General features: G+C 45.5%; 1 protein-coding gene across 5 annotated transcripts in view; it reads right to left on the bottom strand.

The window, feature by feature from the left end:
* LOC144773613 (transient receptor potential cation channel subfamily M member 2-like) overlaps positions 1-18,386 on the bottom strand; it is a 1,994,366-nt gene that overhangs the window by 1,828,783 nt on the left and 147,197 nt on the right. For all 5 annotated transcript variants that reach the window (XR_013600026.1, XR_013600027.1, XM_078658754.1 and 2 more), the window contains exon 2: positions 10,383-10,542. Coding sequence is in view for 3 of the 5 variants with exons in the window: in XM_078658754.1 (XP_078514880.1) it covers positions 10,383-10,463 (81 nt within the window). In the remaining 2 variants the exon portion in view is untranslated. The remainder of the gene's footprint in view (positions 1-10,382; positions 10,543-18,386) is intronic.

The following is an 18,386-nucleotide window of genomic DNA, read 5'->3' as shown; positions in this document are numbered from 1 at the left end:
TACAGAAAGGGCCAAAAAATTCGTAATCAAGAACCGGCTTCTAGCAAAGAGTCTCGAAGGCTGTTAGGACAGGACTGAATATGCAAAATATGCAGCAACAGCCTCCAGCATGAAATCACTGTCATCATCCGAAAACAGTTCAGCCATCCAATTCATTAGTGGGAATGAACATACGTGCTCCTCCAGCACCGGAGCCTCTAGCATCATCAGAGGACAACTCGGCGGGTTCTCAATATAGCTCTGTGCCAAGAAATCTTGCGCTGCTGCGGGTCTGTTCCAATGACCCATTGGTCCATGCATCGCTGCCAAGGCCATAATCCTTTCGCCAGAACAAACCAACTCGTGAGTAACTACGGGACTCATCAGGTGATTGAAATCGACGTCAGGAGACACCGTCTTGCAGAGACACAAATCAAGGGCCCAGTCGAAATCGCAGCTCAGGCAATGAAACACAGGCTGGACACATGTGAAATAGGAAAATCGAAACGATAATCCATATGCCGCGCTTAAGGTCGCAAGCGGCAGTGCGCCATAGTATTCAAGCATCAGGTTGCGAAACAGAGCAAGGGGGGGCTGTGCGGCTTCTAACACAGGACGGGCACCCATTTTTAATAAAACAAAATATCACCAAAACGGCTGCAGCCAGCGCCAGCAAAACCGTAAAGCCACCAAACAGGCTTGAAAATATAGAATGAAAGAAAGCAGGGATGACTCCAAATATTTCCTCGAAGGAAGTCACAAGACCACCGCTAACTATTTAAAAAAAGTGTGCGAGGCCAGAAGTGGAGGAGGCATTAAAGATTTGATGAATCAGCTCGCTAAAATGCAATGGCAAGTCAGTATTCAATAACGCCTGCACCTTTGTGCGCGTGTTAGCTATGTGAAGGACAAATGTTTCACGAGCCGAACTCAGGGCCACCTCTTTTTGAGACAAAAGGGCTCTTATTCTACTCATACCAATGAACTCTGCCGTCAAGGTTGGGATTCGCGGCCAGATGGAAACATCTGAATTCCCATGTGTAGGAGGATACAGAAAGTTTTTGCAACACACCACACGTTCTGATACTGTTACCACATAAGCGATACCTCTAATTAACCCACAACAGTCTTCGTTATTCAAAAGTAAATAACTGCCGTTTGCCAGTAATGTGAAAGTGGGAACGATTGCGGGAACTGGAGTACCTTTCAAAACACAGGCTAAATTTGGTCGGTCCTGGTTACAAGAACCGTGCAATTGGATGTGTCTGCATATTAATGAACGATCAGGTGTCTCTGTGCACTCCTCCCCTTTAGGATAAACTTCCTTCTCGTCTTTCAGGCATCGATAAGTGAATGGAAGCGACCATGGTTCATGGAGAAACAAACTACCTAGTGGTTCATATCTGCCTATCGCGATATATCGCATACAATTTGTAAAGTTGTACAAAGCAAATGGTAATGTAATTAACCCGTGGATAAGCCACGTTGCAGCAGTGGCTTCTGCCACAGAGAACGGTAAAGACTCTAACTTTTCAATGTGTAGCATGGAAAAAGAAGCATCTCGCATTGACAGCATGCGCTGCTTGTCAGTCAAATTAAATGGGGAAAAAAGGGAGGGCACGTTCATGTAAGTCCAAGGCACCTTACCAGACTTAAGCGTCTGCAGGGTCCACGCAAATTTCATAATGGATCGCAATTGATTTTGACCATGGTATAGTACAGACACTTCATCATGTACAATATCCACACAGAAGACACAATATTATTTAACGTGTAAATGCGTGAAGAAAGCATGTTAATACTGTTATCCACAACTGCAAGCACTTTTTCTAAATTAGCCTGATTAATAGCTCTAAGGCGTGTAGCAGCCTCAATTTGTGAAGTTTTCCAGATTTCATTGTAAATCGCATAAATCCATCTTATAGATCTACCACTAGCCGGGCCTTTAATGAAATCATTCAAATCCACATCATCAGTCAGCTTGGATAGATGTAGTTTAACTGCAGCCAACGTAGAATGTTTTAGCCAATTCTGACATAATTTGCCTACCGAGTAAGTGGTGACAGAATGGTCAGTATCAAAACGGGGATCAGGCCTGACTTGTGTAAATCCATCAGCTAAACCCAGAAAACGACGTTGGCATGAATTAGAGCTTCTGTGCCACATCAGCCAACCTTTTGGATCCAAACTGGATATATTAAAGGACGAATTTTGCAAAAGAGATTGCAATTCTCGAATGGAAAACTGTAATATTACTCCAACCAGAATATTCCTCTAAATCAGGGATGGTAGGTGTATTTAATTTTTTAGAAGTAGCCAATCCAAAGCATGTAGTTTGTGAAATGCTAGAATTCAAAAACAACATATGATTTGGGATGAGACATGCTCGGTGCAAAGCCTCAGTGCCTTGTACCTGCCAACTTTTAGAACCCCAAACTGATTTAAGGTCAATGGTTTCCTTCCATAGCTCGTAGCCTTCTACAGCCAATTTGTCTAGAAAGGACTTCGAATACAACAATTTGGTATCGGTAAGTCTAACCTTGGACATGGACTTCTGTGTCATTTTAAAATAAACAGACTCGGGATTGGACTGATTGAAGTCAGTAAATTATGTGTACTTATTCAAAAAAGTACTCGAACTGCCTTGTAGAGGGGCTGGGCAATGTTCCCACTGTGTGTAATTTACAGCATTCCTTCTGGAACTCGTTTTATGCAGATAATGGTTGCCAAAATGTTGGAAGCAAAATAATTCACCATAATTAGCAGAATCTAAGTATAAGTTTTCAGCATCAAAGGCAGCATAATATTTTAAATCAGAAAACAACGCTTCCACGGCCTGAATATCCCAATCATCCCCCATGTTTACTCTGAGTACATTAGGGACATTAACATCTTCAGTAGGGCCATGAATTTGAAATTTAACCGCATCCCACACAATCCCATCAAAGAACAGCCCAAGCAGTGATGTTAACAAAATTCAAGTCTCTTTTCAGTCTGTGTGCTGAATGTGACGAGGAAAGAGGGGCCAAAGTTCCATTAAGATGTCGAACGTATGTTCTCTCCTCAACATAGTGTCCATCAACAAGACGGAAAAAATAAAACACAAAACCAATTGACATAAAAAGGTAAATTGAAAAAAGTACCAGCCAAATATATGTCCAAGGGGGGGATAAAAAAATGTTTTTTTAATAATGTGGCATAAATTGCAAAACGTGAGGGTTTTTTCGAATTTTGTGAAACAGAGTCAAAAGAGAACCTGGATTCTGTGGCCAAACGTGTTTGCAAATCAGGCATCGATAAGTCAGTTGGGTAAGTGTAATCAAGTTCATCGACGTTATCAACAGGTAACGTACTTAATAAAGGACTGGAAACAGCAGGCATCTCGAGGGCCACCTCAGGAATTGGATTAGAAGTAGTGGCCAATACAGAATTTCTCACAATCGCAGGACAGGAGACCGCCGGAGTCATACTATGAAGAATCGGCCACTCTGTGTATCTTGACATTGTCAATAGAGATAAACCTGTTTTCCTTACGACCTGGAAGTGGTGGTAAAATGACTGTTCTTGTGCCCTTCACTCCAAGGACAGGAACCGGAGCTCGATAGGAAGGACCAAATTCTTTCTTGTTATCGATCTTCTCTCGAACCAGTTCTCCAACTTGAGGTAGCCAGCCTACTACCAGGATCTGCAACGCATCATCCGATGTGGAGGGCAAATGTTCCTTTGCAAGACTGTCTCTGGTCTTTTGTAGATCCTGTAAAACATTGAAATGTTCATCTACGTCAAAGGTTGTGGCTCTGGCCACGCCGTCTAGACCGTCAAGGTCCGCGACAAACATCTTGATACCAAAGAGCATTTCGTATGGGGTCCGCCCACCCAGAGACCTTCTAGGGAGATTATTAAGAGCACGCTGCACGCCATTGAGATGGGCCAGCCAGTTTCTGCCAGTGCCTATAACTCGTGCTGTCAAAGATTGCTTTAAGTCACGGTTCATCCGTTCCACTACACTGTTACCCTCAGGTCTGTAGGGAGACGAAAACTTGACTTGGACCCCCATCGAAATCATGGCATCCTTGTACGCCTTGGAGGCGAAAGCTGGACCCTGATCCGAATGGAAGGTGCCACAGGCAAAAATCCCTACAAAGACACGCAAATCTCTTATGACAGTCCGTGAATCAGCGCTGCGATGGGCCCAGACCCACACAAAGCGTGTGCATGAATCAATTGCTACTAAGATGTACTTATACGCAGTATCAGAAGAAATAGGACCGCAGTGATCTAAATAAACACAGCCTAGCGGTTTATTAGATATGTACAACTGTGTCTGTGGCGGACGCACAGCAGTTGAAGGTTTAATCTGCTGGCAAATGTCACATTGAAGGACATAGTCGCGCGTCTGTTTGTACAGTCCCCGCCACCAGAAACGTTGTTGTAATTGAGCTACAGTGGCCGATACGCCCGCATGCGCAGACGCCACACCTTCATGCGCCTCTGTAATCAAGCTAGCCCTGCGATCCGAGTTGGGAATCAAACGTTCCCCAACTTCAGGAATTTTCACGAAAGGAACCTTATCAGGACTTAAGTGGTATGTGTACTTCGAAGGGAACCCCGTAGGATGTTTACTTCCCTTCTCAGTGGCAGCTACTGCCGCCAAGATGTCATTATCAATCTTACTTTTGGACCGTGTAACTGCTGCAACTAAATATGTAGATACTGCTAATTTCGCTGCTTCATCAGCAAGCGAGTTACCTACAGCGTGAACTCCTACACGCTGATGGCCGAGAGTATGAATCACAAACACAAGTGGCAACTGCTCTTTGAGATCAGCCACTCGAACCCAGATCATTTTATGTTTTATTGTGCTACCTTTGGAATCACGAAAGTCATTTTGAATCCAAAAGAACAAGTTTTCATTGTAAGACTGAACACAGTAATAGGAATCACTTACAATAAGAGTCGTCACACTAGAATCTGCGTACTCTAACGCGAGTAAGAGAGCACGAAGCTCTGCCAATTGTGCGGTGCAGTCCCCTAGAGTCTGCGTGTGCACAACTCTGGACTTGAACTCATTGTTCACCATGGCACCGACCACAATGGCGCATGCGGAAACGTAGGCGTGTTTAGAGCCATGCGCAACCTGCACCGAACCATCAATGTAAATGATGCAATGGAAATCCTCCAAAGGTCGCATTGCTAAAGGAGCCGGATGAACGAATTCATACTGCAAATACTCCTGCGACCGTAACGTGGCGTCAAAAATAAACGTGACATTCTGAGATGTCAAGGATGCAGCCCATTGAATCCACCGAGGGTGCAAAGCTTTAGAGTTTGGTACACTGGCTTTTGTAACTGCCTCCAAGGCAGGACACGGGGTAACAACCAACATGCGTTTTCCCTGTGACAGGGCACGTTCTTTAAGAATCGCCCTCTGCACAGCCGTTAAAACTTTCTCCACAATGGAAAATCGCATTTCAGCCAAAGTGTACAAGTGTGACTTGTAAGCAATAGGTACTGTGTCTCCTTCATTAAAAGTAAGGTCGTGAAACCCACCGTCCCAGGGATGATTCTTATCACCAGGTTGGTGTGGTTATCACGAGTCAGTAAGAATTTAGAAGCTAGCAGATCTGCCTGCAAGGATTGCAAAATGGCTGAGTGCTCAGGCAGCCAGCATGATTTGGAAAAGGTTGGTTGTATCAAAGCATACAAAGGCTTGATACGCTGGGCATATTCCGGAATGTATGTTCTCCCGAAATTTAAGAAACCCAGCAAAGACTGTAATTTTTTCAGCGTTGTCGGAGCGCGCAGTTGTGCGCATTTCTCCAGGAAGTGAGGAGCCAAACCTCTACCTTCATTAATGAGCTCATAGCCCAAAAACAACACTGTGTACTCTGCAATGTGCGATTTGGCAAAGTTAAACTTGTAACCCATGTCTGCAAAGTTACAAATTATGCTGTTTACTCGACACAAATGCTCCCAAAGTTCATCGTCTGTGAGATATATGTCATCCACATACGAGCATGCATCTGGGTCGATTCTCTCCAAAAGAGAGACTATGCGGGCAGTAAAAATCCCAGGATTATTCTTATAGCCCATTGGTAAACGCCGAAATTGTTTTTGGACACCGCCGCAAGTAAAGGAGGTCCATTGGGAACTTAGACCATCCAATCTACGGGCATAAAAACCGTTGGAAATGTCAAGCGTGGTCTTAAAACGCTTACGCACAAGACTATTCACTAGGGCAGAGCCGTGAGTATTCTGTACTGCACAGTTACGGCAATGCGAGTTTAAATGCCGGTAATCCAATACCAAACGGTATGATCCGTCAGGCTTGGTCACAGTAAAGAGAGGGTTATTCATTGGTGACACACATGTTTCAATTACACCCTGATATTCCAATTGTTCAAGGATTGCCGCGACGGAAGCCTTCGCTTCACGCCGTATGGGATATTGAGGTTGAGACTGCGGCTGAGACCGTAAAAGAATTTCGTGGTTTGGGGACAATTTATCCCAACCACATTGGTTGCGGTACAGAGCCGGTGCTAGAGCCTTAGCCCACTCTTCTGCAAAATGCAGCGCATGCTCTTTCGAGACCGTGTTCGCGAAACTGGGGAGGATTACCTCCTCCCCTCGCGGTGCTGCGAGAACAAAAGGTGGGGGCCAGTCAGCCTCCGAAAGCAAAATGTCATACGTAGACGAAAGATTTTCCCAAAATACCCCTTTTATGGTACGTTGTATGTCACCTTCGATTAACAGGACAATTTCGTAAAGTCTATCAGGGGGAGCAACTCTTGTATCAGCTGTTTCTATCACAACATAAATGTCAGTTGCTGTCACCTTCAGTAGTGGACGCAGGGCCTCTCTCACAATGGTAATCTCCACCGCGCTGTCCAGCAAGGTCAGAGCCCATGTCAGATTCCGAAGCCGCGTTCTCACTATCTGTGGCATATCTGTGCGCTGGTAAAGCGGCGACTTTCTTCTTGACAAACTGCGGTCTCTTCGGCGTTGAGCCGTCCTGCTTTCCTGCACCGTCTTTCGGGCGGGGCTGGTCACATCCTTGCTGACCACCCCGACCCCTTCCGCCTCCTCCACCACCGGTCGCCCAGGCCGATGATTCCTGAAAGAAACGAGAACGTTGATCAGAAACCTGAAATCGATCAGGTGATTTAATCTTCGCGCGATCGCGCAAGTCATAAATACGTTCTGTTTGCGCAGGTAATAGAGACGCAGGACGAGATTCCTGTGTATGCTGTTGTTGCTGTTGCTTACCCTGTTTTTGTTTTTTAGGCCAATTTTGTTTCTTGGACTTGGGCTGAACTTCTATTTCCGAATTCTGCCCTTGGGAATGCTTTTTCTCTTTGACAGAAAAAGGCTTTAGACCCTTGCTATTGTGACCAACGGTTTTATAAGCAGCCACAATAATCCTCGCCAACTGTTGGGGTTTCTCGGCATCGGGAATTGCCGCCAAAGCATTAGCTACCTGAAAGTTCACTGCATCCCCCTTGACATTAGCAAGAATGAGATCGCAAACTATATCAAAGGAGCCAGACAGGCGCATACCCAATTCAACCGCAGCCTCCGGTCCTTGATCATCTTGAACCCGTTTAATGATCGTAGGCAGGACAGCCATAGACGGACTGCCATAACACCTCGCATAGACCGCCGCAAATGTTTTACCCCAGGTCTCACAGTCACCGAGTTCAGGGGCCAAATCCTTCGGTAAACTAATTGTCAAAATCCTGTGTTTGTCACCAGGAGTTGTATTAGGAAATACTGCTTTCAGCTGATCAAATTTCTCGGCAAGCCAGAAAGGGAAATCATCCTTCTCCTGGGGACGCTTGCCCATTACGGCATTGACCATCACGGGACTGAGCTTCAATCCGCCCTGTCCGGCTGGAAGCGTTGCACCACCCGGGGGCCCACCCTTAAGATTACGGGCTATGTATTGTACCAAAGCTCGAATCACGGCAATCGAGACAACATGTCGTCTACCAACTTCCGCCAGGGTACAATTGCCGTGTAGAGGATGAGGAGTAAATCCAGCCAAAACAGGCCAATTTGCACCTGGAATGGACAAAGGACCTAACCTCGGAGCGGTTAAAGAATGGGGTAGGGCGCCACCAAACCAAACGCAATACTGCCAATTATCAATAGGAACGTCCTGTGCCCTGTACGGAGTATATTCATTCGGTACAGGAGAGGGAGTGTAAGAGTGGAACACACCAGAATTAGCGTCCACAGCCGGAAACGTCACCCACGAATAAAACAGTTCGTATGGGTAAGCTGCATCCACACTCACCACCAATATCACAGCCAAGCCGTCCAAGGGCACTTGGTAAGCCTGCAAGTGATTGCACACCGCAATGCGACTATGTTGCGAAATGTCCACAGCATTGGCCATGACTGCACAGAAAGTTAGAAAAACAAAGTAAACTTTGTAGCACAACTGGGTAGTAATTCAAGGAAACCGTTTTTAGATAGATTCAAGCTTGAAAAGACCTATTTCAAAAATAGGTAGGTTTTTTCCGACACCACCGTTTTCCGGAAACGACAGCGAAGGGGTTAAGGATTGAATGATATACTACTCGAGTGTCATGATATAAGACCACCAACGTATGGGCGCCATGTAGCGGGAATTCCGTTCTCTTACAGAACTGTGCATAGAGATTTGGAACCTCAGTGAATTAGGGTGGCCCAAAACTCACCTCAGTACCCAAAATCCCCTTACCGAGCTAGCTACAGTGTCTCATTGGTCAGTATAACTTCCCAACGTTTAGACAGACCAGAACATGAACTTAGAATACCTCAGGTATCGTGGAACACATGAACACTCTTTCGTTATGCAATCATTTCAAACCAGAACGTGGAGTAAAAGAGGACACGTGCACATTTGAAATATTTATTTACTAATGCAGGGTTCTCAAACACAGTATCTTAGATAATACAGGCAAACATATGATCAGAAGCAAAGTTATCAGCATAGTTACTAATCCATAGAAAGCGAACGGTGACAGCATACTAAAATGCTGAAATGAATAGTAATTAACAACACCTATTTCTCACCCTCCCTAATTAGCATAGTATATTATATCTATGAAGGTCTCTTTGGGTTTTAGCAGGGCGGGCCCATACCTCAAAATCTCAGTGGCAGAGGATCACATCATCTTCCACCAGCTCTCTGCATGCGAAGCACCATCAAGTGTGTAACGTGTGCTCTAAGCAAAGCAATATAAAACGCGCGTAAAGCCAGATTTTGGCAGCAGCTGCATTTATGTTATGTCTAGGAAGGTGCGAAGATCAGACCTCACAACAACACTGTGTCAAGTTATCCTTGGGGCTTCAGCACTCACTGTGCAGACAGTTTGCAAAGCTGATATCAGAGCAATAACATATTATTCTCATGCAAATCACAACGCTCTTCTAGGTTGAAAGCTAAAATGACAATTATGTGTCGTGTGCAAAAAGCAGCAAAAGGAAAAATGGCGTTTAAACATTTAATAAGCTCATGCTAACTTAACACGGTATATAGGTAAGCAGTAACTATCTGACACTAGGTCCTAATTATAACTGCCTACATCTATATATATATATATATATGTGTGTATGTGTGTGTGTGTGTGTGCGTGTGTGTGTGTGTGTGTGTGTATATACATATATATGTACAGTTACCTTATATACTTACCATGCATCATAAAGGCACCTCCCTGGTAAAGGAATTGTGTGGTAAAGGCTTTTTTCCCAGCAAAGCCTGGGCATTTTAACAGCAATCAGGACCCATTATTAGCTCTATGTTGCCAACAATCTCTAAATTCTATAGCCACAATTTGTCTTAAGAAATCAAATCCTGTTATATCTGAAACTCTGTGTTCTTAACAAGATAATTGAGATTCTTCTCTTCTTACTGCAATCAAACAGTATTGTTTAGTATTTCTATTACCATTTTCAATAAAGTTTTCTGTTTTTAAAGATCACTATTTTCATGCTAATTGTATGAAAAAGAAACATGAAATATAAAAAATGCATTAACGTGTGTCCTGTGCAATATGTTTATCTATTGCCATTTTTGGATGCATGTGATATTTAAGAACTTAAGTTTTTCGAGCTCGAGTTTTAAGATGTCACCAGAGCTCATCAATCCCTATACAGGACCATTTCTCTTGGTTATCAGGTACAAATCCTCTACTTGCTGTTCACAGCATATATATGCAGATGCACAAAGTGTAATCCGCAGTTTTTATTACCACTGTTGAGTGTGAAGAAGGACCAGGACTCACGATTGGGAGACTCAAGTAGGTCACTCAAGAACAGCAATAATAGCACACTACACCACATCACATCACCATCCTTTTCCCCAGAGCCCAGGTTTTGAGCCTTTTGCTTGCCTTCACACTGTCCTTCAGCATTACCTTGCTTTCCCCTTTACTCATCCAGGAAGTGTTATCATTGCTGGAAACCTGGATAGTAACAGGCATTTTTCTTCCCTGCATTAATTTATCACCGCTCGTCCGATCCAAGAATGCTCAGGTTGATCCTTCTGTGTCTCAGTAGAACTGGAATATTCACATCCTATACAGGTAGAGAAAAGAGGTTTAAACAAAAAAAGGTGATTCATTTAAAAACCAATGGCTTTAAAATCGAACCTTTCTTTGAAACAATCAGGATTTCACTTTAAAATTCCTCTGTCACATATTTTTGAATTTTTAATCGTTGTGTAACTACAACACCACTAGGCTCACAGTATGCTAACACAAAGCTACTTCATTTTCTTAAACGTTTTTCACTAGCTACTGGTATCGTTAGGATACACACAAGTTCAAGCAAAACACCACTCCATATGAGAAAAACCACAAAACAAGTACTTGTTAAAACCTCTACAGTTCTTCAGCACAAGGTGACTATCAAGAAAAAATACAAACTTGCACAAATAAAGTTAATAGCTCGGAAACAGCACACATGCATGCAACGTACCGGGAACAGCTCAACAACACCCTAGGTTTGTAACGCCCACCAAATTCCTGTCACTGGAAGAAGGAAGGCTACTGATTTTTTCAAGGAGAACCATTTTCAGGATTTCAGGTCTGGTCAGAATTTTAACATGTGCACAGTGACGCTTTGTTTACAGTGTCTCAAAGCTGTCTACCAGACGTGTCAAATCCCACTTGTAGGTTAAGGCCACACTGTGCCCAACATGGGCTATATACCCTTTGTTAGACCTGTCAGCCCTTTGGGTGGTTCCTCCTATTTATTTATTTATTTTTGTCCCCTTTTTGGCCTCTCAATCCTTTCATTTTTATGTCCACTGGGAATTTTAGGTGTTGACCTGGGGGGGTTAGGTACTCCTTGACCCCATGGTTCCTCATAGGCCTAGAAATCCCTCCTTTTCTGAGGGAAAGCTTAGTTACCTAAAATGGTGGCCAATAACTGCCATAACGGTAACTTCAGGAAAGGGACCCATAGATTAACAAAGGGAATCTAGAACCTTCTGGCCTGTTCTGGACACTTGAGGCTAGGGGTATAAAAGGCCAACTGTAGGGCGGCCATTTTGTCAAGTTCAAGTTCAAGAAATACTTTATTCGGTTCAATTACAAAAACCATAAAAGTACAAGAACACACAAAAACGGTCCATTGGTCACCAAGCGACATAAAGACATATAAATACAATATAAAAAGGGAGGGAGTACCCATTAAAATATGCAACGCATGATGCCATAATTTAAAAACAACAATATATACATTGATCTAGAATTAAAAAAGAGCAACATGAGAAAATTTAAATAAAACTTGATTCAAGTTACGATGGTCAATATTTACAGTAAATCATCTAGGACCAGTTAATCTTTTTACTGAGTCTCACCGCTATGGTTAAAAATTTAGCTACATTGTAAATTTCCCATATATCTACTAATAGTTGGAGATACAATAAAGCTGGCTTGACTTGCCTGAACCCTTTCCCCTTTAGCAAGGGTATAATGAACTTTTTCCTAATGTCCTTAAAATAATCACAAAAAAAACTGAAAGTGAACAGTGTCCATAATTGAACAGCCGTCACATTTGCACAAGTCTAGATCAAGTGGCTTGGTCCAACCAGGCCGGCCTGAAATTAGCAGGTGGATTTTGTCCAGTCGGAACTTGGTTAAAAGATACCTATGGTTTGAGTTGTTAACAGCCTTTCGGTAAAGTTCCAGATCATGACCAGAGGAAATAATCAGTTGGTGAGTCCTAACAGAAGGCTTTAACAGCTCCAAGCCTTCTCTGTCCGTCCCTCGGTTCAACAAGAAAGTGTTTTTAACCCACTTCAAATCTCCTTTCACTAAATTAGATGGTTTATTAAACAATTCAGGCCGACCCAACTTTACACACATTTGCTGTACATATTTCAACCAGGGGATCTTGTCCCAATGATCTAGCATTAGGCAATCTTTAAAAATTTCGTGATTCACTTCAAGTTCCAGGTTAAGCCAGACTGATATCCATTTTAATAGGGGGGCCATAGCGATTCGATCCTCCAGATAATCCACACCGCATTCCTGATGGACTATGAAGCTGGCCGTGGATCTTGGCAAGGAAAGAATCGTTTTAAGGAAGTTATCTTCTGTTACCTGGAGCGTTTTAGCTGGCCTAATACCCCACAGATCTGCGCCATACATAGCGATGGCAATACATTTAGCAGCATATACCTTTAAGACTGCCTCCAGAGGTTTAACCCCTAATTTACGTGAAAAGCCCATCACCGCAGAAATAGAGCGCGCCAGGACCTTTTTTTTCCAACATTTGGGGGTGCCACGTAGAGCAGTCATCGAAGACAACCCCCAGATAGGGAAATCTGGAGACTCTTGCCAATTTGTGTCCATTACAATGCAGTGTCATTACATTTTTCTTGGCCTTCCCTTTCTGGGCCACCACCATAACATGGGATTTACCATAGTTAACACTTAAGTCAAGATTTATCATAAAATCAAAAAATGAGTTCAACAGGCTTTGGAGACCCACTGCAGTTCTAGCTAAGAGAGCAGCATCGTCCGCATATAGTAATGCGGGCAATAGAAACTTCCCAGCCCTCGGGATATCTTTGCAAGCTGCACACAAAACTCCACCAAGATCGTTTATATATAGTGTAAAGAGCAGGGGAGCAAGAATGCATCCCTGCCTTACGCCATTGGTGATGCAGATTTTACCAGTGCTATTACCTTTTCTGTCATATCGTACCGTGGCTGTAAGGTCCCTATGGAGGTCTGCTAAAAAATACACAATGTTAGGGTCTATTCCAATATTAAGAAGCTGGACCCACAACTTGGATCTATTTACTCGATCAAATGCCGAGGAAAGATCCATGAAGGCAATATACAGGGATCCTTGCTTCGCTATTGTGTACTTCCCAATGAGCAGTTGTAAATTCAGGCTTTGGTCAATGGTACTACGCCCCTTTCTAAAACTGCACTGTAGAGGAGAGAGGGTATTAGTCTCCTCTAACCAATCGGTAAGTTTGCATAGGACCACTCTCCCTAAGACCTTTACTGCGGAGTCTATAAGAGATATGGGGCGGTAATTACCAGGGTCACCCCTGTCCCCTTTCTTATAGATGGGGACAATCACCGACTGGGACCATGTCTCTGGAATTCCTGTTTTTGAAATTCTATTAAAAACATTAGCTAAAACTAAGACCAGAAAGAAATATCTACTTTAAAAAGGTCGGAGGGAACGCCGTCCGGCCCGGGGGCCTTATTACTAGTCATTTTACCAATGGCCGCGGCCACCTCACCCTCTTCTACGGTTAAGGTGTAAGGCAATATGGGAAAGGTGGTCAAACCCTCAGCCCCCACAAACTCCTGTTCATAAACAGACTTAAAGTGCAAGTGCCATTTGTCTTCTTGAATTCCACAATCCAGTTCATTATTACTAGTCAGCAAAATAGGGTTGTTGACCACGGCCCAAAACTTAGCGCTACTCTTCAACACATCAATTGATGTCAACTCAGCCCATGCGTCCTCTCTCATCTCACGCCGCCTTCTTTCAATGACTGTCTTATAATCTTTCCTAAGAGTAGCCACAAGCGATCTATCTACTGGTTTGGCTTTAAGGGCCATTTTAAGTTTATGATTGGCCGCAGAACAATTCTTATCAAACCAGCCTTCCTTCCCTTGTGCTTTGCCTTTACCCTGTCGAGTCAGGTTGGAGACAATGTCAAGGCAAACCTTTCTGTACGCCTCCACTACTTCTCTGTCCCCCGCCTGGTCGTCCATACAAAGCTTTAATCCTCCCGGCTACTATTACAAAGATTACAAAGAAACTCCTCTGGAATTATCTTGCACCACTTAATTCTGCGGGCTTGATCTGTCAGCCGCATGTCCCGTTTGTCCACCAAATTTAATCTACTATCCATAGTAACAATTACATTCTTAACCCTTAGTACAACTGGGTTGTGGTCGCTAAAATGGGACGGCAGAACTGAATAACTAGTAATATGGCTACCACAACTACTGCTTAAAAAAATATAATCAATCACAGACCCGCTGCCATGTCCTGTAAATGTGGGAATGTCCTCATCACACCCATTGGGTAATATCAGCCCATTTTCGGCCAACATGGTTTCCAAGAAAATACCCTGGTCTGAGTGCTCAAAATGAGTATTTTCCTCATCCGGAGGACCAAATAGAATGTTGGAAGGACATTTGTCCTGACAACCGTGGACGTTGAAATCCCCCATTAGTTTAATGGTACACTCAGACTCTGATTACTCTTTAAAATTAAACAAAAAGGAATTCAACATCATCAGGTTACTAACTGGATGATCCCTATCAAAGGAATTATAAAAATTCACTACCAGCACATTATGAAAACCCCTGTGGGTAATTTGGACCGCGAGGCAATAGGGACAGTCAGTAACAATTTCCGTATATATGCCCAGGATTTTAGCGGATATCAAAGTGACCAGGCCCCCTCTTGCTTGCCCCCGCGTAGACCTAACTGCTGGTAAGAAAAAAGTGGTGAAACCATCAACAGTAAGTGTGTTTTGTGTGTCCCAGGTTTCCTGTATGGCTATTATATCCATAGTGCCTATAAAATCCCTCCAGAAGGGGTCATCCACTTTACTCTTGAGACCAGCAATGTTCCATGTTGACACAATTATCTCCCCCGTTCCCACTACTTTATCCATTTTTTCGTGCAGTGAGGCCCCTCCTCCAGCGCCCTGATCATTAAATAAAATTTGGTCAGTGTTTGACTCCTGCACAACCTAGATGCTGTTTTCATTTTGTAAGGGGATAGGGGGAATATTTCACATCAGACTTAGCGGTGTGCTCTGTGTATGTCAATCAACCCAGTCCAGATTTGTCAGACACTCATACCAGTTAACCATTGGGATGTTAAGGTAGTTTTCATACCCATTCGCAGTCTGGGGGTGATAGTTTGGATGGCCATTTTGTAACCCTGCGTCAAACCCACCTTGAATGGGTCTACCTCTTCTTCTCTTGACCAGGTTCCAGCCATCAACTCCACCCTCGTCCCATCCATAAGGTTGCATCTCCCATGGGGAATTAAACCTCCGTCTAGTTTTTTGTTCATATGGGCCCCTAACCAGCTCCATCTTTTGTCCACTTGGTTCACAGGCAGGTAGAAATAAGAGAGAGGCCTAGCAGTGACAGTACTCGTCTGATGGCGAGAGGTTCTACTACAGATATGTTCTACCACCTGTGGATTCTCGAAGGTTACCACGATACAGTCACCTTGTAAGTTTTTTCTATTACCTCCCACCCATGGGGTTCTCTCCACCATTAAGATGTTGCTTGGAATATTTGGCGGTAGGGGATGGTGATTTGATAACCAGTGGCACACTTTGTTTTTTAATGTCTGGAAGGATTCTACATCAGTAGGTGAGATTTCCGTAACCCCAGTCAAAATCACTACATAGGGGCAGGCATCAGGAGGGAGATGGATGTTTCTATGGGCCTCTACCTTGTCTCTTGGAGCCTGATCCAGATTAGGAATCAAAGGTATGGGGTCTTTAAGTTTAACTTGGGGGGTTATCATGTGTTTCGCTGGGTTCTGTGTTTGTTTAGGGTCAGGAGTCTTGGCTTTTGCACCTCCTGGGTTTGTGATATTACTAGGGTTTTTTGGCACGATATTTTTGGCCGGGGCGACACTTTTGTCAATCAAAGGTAACTTATTTACTATGGTCGCCCCATGGGAGACCTTATTATTCAGGCTTAAACTAGGGGCACTTATATCCTTGTGGATATTTTTCAACACTGTTTCTAGACAGCGTAGTCTAACCTCAATAGGTTCTAGGAGGGCCTTTAACATTTCAAAGATGTTATTATTCGCCGAACTTATCCCACTTCCATCTTGGTTTATTTTGGCCAGACTGATTTCTGCACCACTCAATTCCAGAATTTCCTCCAAACTACTGTTTAGAATTGTATCTTCCGGGAGGCTTAATGGTAGGCCAGCATTTACCGGGTATGCCCCCTCTTTGTCATTGATACATGCTGCCAAGTCCCTGCTCACAACCACAGGATCTAAGATGGTTGTATCCTGATTGTGAGTGGTTTTTACTTTCCTGCCTTTACGGGTAGTAGATGTGTTGGTTTTTTGTTTAGGAATTGCGCCCTCTTTCAACCCTCTTAGACTTATATCAGTGGCCATTGGTGGGTTATCCATCAGATCACTAACTATACCACCCTCTGTTAACAAAATGGGGTTAGGGGTAACCTCCGAGCACTGTTGGCCCTGGTGGGAACTTGAAACATCATGATCCCCAGCATTGTCTACTCTTACAGGGGTATTTGGGCGAGTCACAGTGTTAGGCGTACGAGCCTGTGCAATAAGGCCTAAGGAGGATCTCCTAGCCCTAGCTAAATCTTGGGACACCCTTCTGTCCATTAAAACAATCCCTTCGGGGGGCGTGGCTAGCAGCCAACGATGGCGGCCGCAGCTTAGGGAGGCTCCTGGGCAGAGGCGGCTTTCCGCGATAATCCGCATTATAATCCTGATCATTGCTGGCGGAAAGGGGCGGACCGGACCCGGGGTCCGTGCGGCGAGCAGCGCTGAAGTTCCTGTGTGCGGCGGCGGCCGGAAAGGCGGACATCTCACGCTCGAGAGGCGGAGGAGGAGCTGGGCCTGACTGCGGCCGGGAAGCCGCGGATTGCCGGTGCCCTTGAATCCGGCCGGAAGTGTCCAGCAAGCGGGGGTGAGTGGCAGGAAGCGCCGGCCCCCCGGACACGACACCCCGACAGCCCCGCAAAGCTTCCCTCCCATCCGCCCAAGCACAGGGCGCACTCAGCGACGGCCCGCCGGCATTCCCCGGACTCACCTGCACCTACCAGCGGCGCGACGGGAGCGGCGAGGGCTCGACCCAGCGCCGCCATTACCCGGCCACAAACGGCGGAAGACGCCCGACCCTGGCAGCGGCCGGCAAAGCCATTCAACGGCCGGCTGAGGTGCGCGGCGGCCGCAACAGACGGGGGCTGCTGAAATTGTAGACTCTCCAGCGGGTGCGCAGGGGGCCATACTCGCGTGGCGCCACCAGCGAGACAAGGGCCTGGGCAGCGCCCACATCGAGGGGACACTGCGGAGTGGCATACCGTGGCCGCCCCGGCCGGTGCGAGTCACAACCTGCAGCGCACCGCCTGACGCCCTCAGTGGAGCCCGGTGCCGGGGGGAGACCCGGCGCCTAGCCTGCACGCACTCCTTCAGTGTCACACCGCTACACAACGGCGGGAAGACGCCACCCCCTGCTGTGGTGGCCATACACCTCGACGTAGCCTACCGCTGGTGCGCAAAGGAGCAGCTCGTCACAACCCGCGCACGATTACTATACCCGCCGGCCTGTTCAATTCACGACGGCACCATGTCCAACAGGGGCCCCAGGAACACCTCCACCCAGGCCAAATTGGACAAATTCGCATACGAGCGGCACTCGCCGCCCCAGGACCAACGCAAGACTGGCGGAAAAGCGTCTGAGACGGAGGGGGCGAAAAAGGCCACGCTTGACGATGTCCTGGCTGCACTAGCCCAAGTGCAAACGACGGTGGGGGCCACGGCAACGGAGGTCACCTTGATAAGGGCGGATCTACAGAAGATGAATGAAAGGGTCAAACAGGTCGAGGTGGTCACCAAATCACTGGTTGAAGATGTATCCGGATTGCAAATAGCGGTGGAACGGCTGCGGGCCGATAACAAACTGCTTAGGGACAAGCTGGACGACCAGGAAGGGCGCTCCCGACGCAACAATGTCCGAATTTTAGGTGTGCCTGAATCGGAAGACACGGGGGCAATGGACCTCTATGTGGAGGACTTGGTCAAGACTCGGCTCAAGCCCAAGGGACTCTCGCACTTCTTCTCCATTGAAAGGGCGCATCGCGTCCCGGGAGGAAAACCCAAGTCCGGGGCCGCACCGCGACCGATACTGGCCA

The sequence above is a fragment of the Lissotriton helveticus genome, chromosome 8 (genome assembly GCF_964261635.1).
Source record: "Lissotriton helveticus chromosome 8, aLisHel1.1, whole genome shotgun sequence".
In the NCBI taxonomy this organism is placed as follows: Eukaryota; Metazoa; Chordata; class Amphibia; order Caudata; family Salamandridae; genus Lissotriton; species Lissotriton helveticus.
Note: the sequence above shows the minus strand (reverse complement) of the source record. Positions and strands in the feature narration are given on the sequence as shown.